The sequence below is a fragment of the Pteronotus mesoamericanus genome, unplaced genomic scaffold (genome assembly GCF_021234165.1).
Source record: "Pteronotus mesoamericanus isolate MK-2021 breed Mesoamerican mustached bat unplaced genomic scaffold, CSHL_Meso_final contig_702, whole genome shotgun sequence".
Lineage (NCBI taxonomy): Eukaryota > Metazoa > Chordata > Mammalia > Chiroptera > Mormoopidae > Pteronotus > Pteronotus mesoamericanus.
The window spans coordinates 2,057,548-2,064,530 of NW_026555239.1; the positions used below are offsets into that span (position 1 = coordinate 2,057,548).

Below are 6,983 nucleotides of genomic sequence, written 5' to 3' on the forward strand. Positions count from 1 at the left end.
TCCGCAGCCAGCACCGCCTCAGCTCCGAAAGGACACTGGCAGTCTCACCAGCAAGATGGTTGGAATCCATGGGGCTCCGGGAAGGGGTTGAGGGAGGCCTGTGGGGCTGACACACTGTGCTCCAGGCCATCCATTCCCAAACTCTGTGATCAGTCATACTGTCCTCTCCGGTTGGCCCAGCCACCGGACCTGGGGTTAGGGCACAGGCCGGACCAGGCTCTGTCTTTCCTCCAGTGGGAGGCAGCGAATTAGCCTTTGCAGACGCCTTGCGTGAAGCAAGCGGCACTCCCTGTGAGCATGGAGACACAGCCCGGAGCCAGGGGGAAGGAAGCCCCTCCCTGCCGGGGTGGCCTGGGCCCCTGGCTCTGCAGGCAGGCCGAAGTGGGAGCTGCGGCCCGGGACTGAAGAGGTTAATGTTCATCTTCTGCCTCCGAATGTTAATGTGTCTAGGTGATGTCAGTGGGAACCGGGAAGGAGGGAGTGGGAAGAGCAGCGGGGCTTAGAGGCAGCGGAGACTGCCAGGCTGCCCAGGAAGACCCCCTTCGGGACTGCGGGGCTGGTGCTCCAGGACAGGGAGCCGGGCGCTGGAGGCTGCCGCAGCCTGCGTGGGCGGATGGGCCAGCAGGCGACAGGCACTGGCAGGATGGACCTGGAAGCCTTGCTGCTGCCCGCTGGCCCCAATGCCAGCAACACCTCGGATGGCCCCGGTAACCTCACCTTGGCTGGTGAGTGTGTCCGAGGGGAGCCTGCCTCCTCGGCGCTGGGGGAGGAAAATGGGAAGGTTTTAACCCCTGAACCGAACTGCCTGGGAAACTTTATTACAGTTCTTAGGAACCAGATCTGCAGTCTGCTTTGCTCGAAGGGAAGGGGAGAAGGGGGCGGGGCAGGCAGGGGCAGAAGGGGCTGGAGCAAAGGCACGTTCCGAAGTGACGAGGGGGAGCATTGGAGATCTTGTTCCCCCGCGTGCCATCGGTTTGGCTCAAATAAATTATTTTTTAAAAAAGAAGTGGCAAGGGATGGTGGCCAGTGGTGAAGGCTCGAGGATGAGTTTCAAATATGCTTTGCAGGAAAAACTCCAGGCTGGAAAAGCCAGTGCGAGAAGCTGGAGGGTAGCATGTGGCGGGGGGGGGGGGGGGGGGCGGCTGGGGGCTCCCTCCTTCACTGACCCCCTTGGCTTTTTACTCCAACTACAGCGATGGGGTCTGAACCACCCCGACTGCCCCTGGGAAAGGCCAGGGAAGGGGTGACTCTCAGGGATTAACTTTCCTGGTGAACGAAACTGCCTGACAGCCCCAGAACTGAAACGCCCTGGAATTCTAGCTTTGAGGGAGAAGGGAAGGAAGGAAAAAGAGGAAAAACGGTTTTTGTGGAGACCTTTGTGAACACATAGCTTCAGGTTCTGCTCACCCGGGAAGCTCAGGATCAGAAGATCCAGCCAAAGAAATCCCTGATAGCAACCCCGGGGGTGCGGGCTGAGGGCCTCAGGGGCTGAAGTCCCCACGGGAGAGCCTCCCGCAGAGATGCCCAGGAAGCAGTGCACAGCAACCAGCAATTTCTAAAATAAAATGATCAGGGCTGCAAATAGGAAGAGAGAAAGTACACGCACACGCCCACATGTGCACACGCACGCACACACACTCATGTCCTTCTGGCTATTTTGATGAGGTGTCCTCGTGAAGTCTGGGGCCCACAGGATAATTCTTGGAAGACAGCTGTGGTTGTTGACTCTGTGTCTTCTGAAACAATGAAGGAGGCAAAGGGCTGGGTCCTTCAACTAACAGGTGGTGCGTTACAATCTAGTACGACTGACCAGGGGACCGGTGGAAGAGGGCACAGGATGGGTCAGCAACAGTGGAGGAGGGAGAATGGTGGGAGAGAGCTCCAGGTGAGCGGTGGACGCTGAGCTGGAATGGCAGAGAGGATGAAGAAACAAGCAAGCGTGTCGCTGGAGAGTAGGATGTCAGCCCTTACAGAGCACAGTCCGTGTCTAGTGACTGACACTTGCTCCTTCTGTTTCCAGGGCCGCCTCCTCGCACGGGGCGTGTCTCCTACATCAACATCATCATGCCTTCGGTGTTCGGCACCATCTGCCTCCTGGGCATCGTGGGGAACTCCACAGTCATCTTCGCGGTGGTGAAGAAGTCCAAGCTGCACTGGTGCAGCAACGTCCCCGACATCTTCATCATCAACCTCTCGGTGGTGGACCTCCTCTTTCTCCTGGGCATGCCCTTCATGATCCACCAGCTCATGGGCAATGGTGTCTGGCACTTTGGAGAGACCATGTGCACCCTCATCACGGCCATGGATGCCAACAGTCAGTTCACCAGCACCTACATCCTGACCGCCATGGCCATTGACCGCTACCTGGCCACCGTCCACCCCATCTCCTCCACCAAGTTCCGGAAGCCTTCTGTGGCCACCCTGGTGATCTGCCTCCTGTGGGCCCTCTCCTTCATCAGCATCACCCCCGTGTGGCTCTATGCCAGGCTCATCCCCTTCCCGGGGGGCACAGTGGGCTGTGGCATCCGCCTGCCCAATCCGGACACTGACCTCTATTGGTTCACCTTGTACCAGTTTTTCCTGGCCTTTGCCTTGCCCTTTGTGGTCATCACGGCTGCGTATGTGAGGATCCTACAGCGCATGACGTCCTCTGTGGCACCTGCCTCTCAACGCAGCATCCGGCTGCGGACAAAGAGGGTGACCCGCACGGCCATTGCCATCTGCCTGGTCTTCTTTGTATGCTGGGCACCCTACTACGTGTTACAGCTGACCCAGTTGTCCATCAGCCGCCCAACGCTCACCTTTGTCTATCTGTACAACGCGGCCATCAGCCTGGGCTACGCCAACAGCTGCCTCAACCCCTTCGTGTACATCGTGCTCTGTGAGACATTCCGCAAACGCTTGGTCCTGTCGGTGAAGCCCGCGGCCCAGGGGCAGCTCCGAGCAGTCAGCAACGATGAGGAGAGGACAGAAAGCAAGTGCACCTGACACTTCCCCTGCCACCCCGGGCACCTCCAATTCAGGAAACCACAGCAGGCCACGGGGAGAGATGATAAAAACCCAAGACAGCGCCGGGAGAATGTAGGGAGGCTGGGTGGTGCAGGGTCGCAGCCACAAAACACCTTCCACAGGGCCCGCAAATTGCTGGGAAGGCTCCAAGCCAGGCTGGGGGCTTCAGGCATCAGAAATCCCCTTGGCAGAGCAGGATGGACTCTTTGGGTTGAACAGAAACTGAGCAAGAAGGGAACTCTGTTTTAAATGTTCATTTAAGGTCCTGCATTGGCTAGCTCCCAAATGTCTTTCTCCCAAGAGAAAGGTTTGTTTAAAATCAGGCAGGGCCAGGGTGTGAGCAGTGGGCCAAGCGCCTGGCACGGGCCCTGGGGAGACAGGAAGGCCTGCAGCCCCCACGCCCTTTCGGCCCCTCATCCGAGGAAGGAGGGCGGCCTTTCCCCCGCGCTGGAGGGCAAGGAGAAGTGAAGCATGCCGTCCCTCCACGTCCCAGCGTCCTGTACCGATCTCCCTGTGTCTCTAGGGGATGCATGCTTATTACTTGGGGTGGGGTGGGGGGGACTCTGAGCCCACGGGAGTAAAAGCCCGATTTGCTAGGAGATCCGATTGATAATGACAAGGATACCTTAGGTAGGTGGGGTGGGGTGTCTTGAAACTTAAAAGAGTAGGGAGGAACAAGGGGGTCTTTGCAGCTGTGGGCACACTGTCATCGGGGGGCACATTCGTTAATTGCCAGGTGCCAGAGTGAGCGTCCATCAGTGTCCTGCATGTGCAGGGGTCGTTCTGGTGCCTGGTGTGTTGGCACCATCTTTTTACTGTGGCTTTTCTCTTCAAAATAAAAATGAATAAAGGATAATCTCCAACCACATCTCTCTGGATGCTGCTGTATAATTGCCTGGGCTTGGGGGTGGGGGTGGGGGACAAAAAAGGAAAGAGGGGTTACTTGGCTTTGGAATCTAGACCTTGGTTCAGGCTACATTTTAGGAAGCGAAAAGCAGGGGATCTGCTTACCTAAACACACAGGCAGGATTCCGTGACACAAATGGAATTACTGTGTGGATTCATTAGATTGCAGTTCTGCTGCTGGGCTTGTTCTCAGAACTCAGCTTCCTGCCTACTGCTCAAAGGCACTCTGTTGTGACCAGCGCTGGCCCCTCAGGCCCCAAGTTGCACCACCACCTCCCCTGCTGAGTCACCGGTGCAGGGCTGGCTTCTCGGGGCAGCCTGAGCCTGCTTGCTGCAGCTGCTAAGATCTGGTGCGAGCCACACTGAGCAGGAAGATTACAGACAGAGCCGCTGGGTGGCAGCCAAGGCTGCCGCTTCTCAGCTGCTTCACCGAGAGAGACCCGGAGCCAATAACCGCTCGGCAGACGGTAGTGAGCTAGTGGGAGCAAATTGTGAGCCGCCGAGCCTCCAACTTGTCCAGGTGCTCCCTTAAAGGAGCGGGGCACAGGCGCGGCCTCTTCTTGCCAGGTTTTTGTTTTTGTTTTCCTTGCAGAGTTGCAGCAGGTAGCCTGTTTTGCAAACTTCCTTGGGTTGTTGGACCTCTTTTATCATCATCATTGGCAGTACTTCTCACATTGGGTCCCCTCTACCCACTTGGGGGAGCAAAGGAGCTAACGGTTCCTTTTCCTTACTCGCTAACAGTGGGGTCTCCAGCTGCCACAGGTAAGCTCCAAATATATTTTAGACACACATCCAACAAAAGAAAAAAGATACCTAGGGGAGCCTTGAGGCAATTCCTATCCACTGGTTTCCTGAATCTGGTTTGGTCTTGCCCAGGGTTCTCTATCTAACCCCCACCCCCAGGAATTTGGGAGAAAAAATAGGTGAGGTGGCTTCTCCCAGGAAGTGGAATTGACCAGGTTTCTGTAGGAGGGTGGGCGTATAACCCTCCCATGGCTCAGGAACTCCTAAGGAGGGCAACACCCCTTCTTTCAGCTCCCAAACCCCTGTTGAAACCTTAAATGGAAGCAAAGTAGGTTCAGCCAGAAAAGTGAGTGGGCGGTGATGTAAACAGAACAGAAGGGAGAGGATTGGAGAGAGATGAAGAGGTGTGGACAGCAGAGGCAAGGAGGCTATAAAGGGGGTGGGGGAACTGTCCTCAGCCTGAGCCCACAGGAACCTGAACACACTTGAGGCGCCGCTGGATAAGCAGCATGCGCCGGGGGACGGCGTGGGTTGCTGGTGGGTTGTGGACCCTTTTCCCGACAGCGTTGGAGGGAATGGAGGGCTGGGTGTAAGGCTGGGAGGCAGGTCTGAGGGATGGGGGAATGCTCCTCTCTTCCCCGTTCATCCTGGGGTTGGGTCGTGGGGGCTTCGGGGAGAGTGCAAGGAGAGGGTGAAGACCACGCAATTGACCTCTTTGCTTCTTTCTCCTCTTCCTCCTCTAACAAATACTGTTTCTCCCATGGGGCCCCCTCAGAGCATCTCCTGGGCCCAGGGAGCGTTCACATACAGCTCCTTCGTCTGCTTCCCAAAAAACCCTTCCTCACCAACTGTGAGGATTAGGTCCCTAAAATCCCCCATTGTAGAAGGATCCCACAGCTGAGGCACTTAGAACCTCACCAACAAATGCATGGGAAGCCCTGTACACACTGATATTCTCTAGAGAAATAAGGTCAAGAGCACCAAGGAAAGGCACTAGCCGTGATATTTTGGTTTGTTTTCTCCTATATCGTCAGCTTTAATCCTATTTGTTTTCTATTGTGGTAAAATATACACAACAACTGAATGATATATTTAAAAATAGGCAGGGAAGTAAATTTTGTATTATGTGTATTTTACCACAATAAGAAGATATGTATAATATAAACTTACCATTTTAACCATTTGCCAAGTGCTCAATTCAGTTGCATGAAGCGCATTCCCATTACCGTGCAGCCGTCGCCGCTGCCGATCCCCGGAATTCTCCCCCCGCAACCTGGAACGCTACACCCATTAAACACAAACTCTCCTCTCTCTCTCTCTCCTCCCCCCAGCTCCTAACGACCACCATTCTACTTTCTGTCTCTACGAATTTAACTACTCCTGGGACCTCACTTAAGTAGAATCATACAGTATTTGTTCTTTTGGGCCTGGTTTATTTCAATCAGCATAATGTCTTCAAGGTTCATCCGCATGGTAGCATGTATCAAAATTTCATTCCTTTTTAAAGCTGGATAATATTCCATTTTATGTATATACCATCTTCTGTTTACCCACTCATCTGCTGATGGACATTTAGGCTGTTTTTACCATGCGGTTATTATGAATAATGTTGCCGTGAACATGTATGTTATGTCCTGTTGACTCTATTAAATCTGACCTGACCCTCAATATGATGGTATTTGAAAACAGGGTCTTTGGGAGGTTATTAGGGTTTAAAAAAGTCACGAGAGTGGGGCTCTCATGATGGGATTATCGCCCTTTTCAGAAGAGACGCCACAGAGCTTGCTTCGTGCTCCCCATCTGCACACACCGTCGAGTATCTATTGTTTAGGGTATTTTGTTATGGCAGCCTGAGTTGCCTGAGACAACTGGTAAGAGCTTTTTTGGTTGTAAATGACAGAAATCCAACTCCAATTGTTTTGAGCAAGAAAGGAGAGTGTGTTGGCCTATTAAGTGGAAAAGTTCAGGGCCAGGTGTGGCTTCAAGTTACGACTGGGTCCGAGGGCCTGGCTGTGCCATGAGGACAGACTCTCCCTTTCTCCCTTCCTCACGCCCTCTGCTCACCACCGCGTGGCCCAGTGTTCCTCTCTGTGGGCTTCCTTCTCAAGGGACATCTTCAAATGTGGTTGCAAAACTGGCCACCAGCAGGGGTGTGAACACGCACTGTCCTCACTGGCAGCAGCTCCGTGAATGAGCCAGGACTTCTGATGTGCCTCCTTTCTTCCAACATTGGTTTTAAAACCCAAAGAAGCCTCTATTGGTCCTGTGTGAGTTACATACCTTCCCATTTCCACCCAACCTAGCAGGAGAACTTGGGAAATGGA

At 54.2% G+C, this 6,983-nt stretch overlaps 1 protein-coding gene across 1 annotated transcript; it reads left to right on the plus strand.

Moving 5' to 3' along the window:
• The first annotated feature begins 453 nt into the window (after positions 1–453).
• MCHR1 (melanin concentrating hormone receptor 1) lies at positions 454–2,988 on the plus strand. Its single transcript, XM_054582547.1, has 2 exons — positions 454–725; positions 2,021–2,988. Exons 1-2 carry the CDS (start codon positions 614–616, stop codon positions 2,986–2,988), a joined length of 1,080 nt encoding a protein of 359 aa, XP_054438522.1. The 5' UTR covers positions 454–613.
• Positions 2,989–6,983: the final 3,995 nt, after the last annotated feature.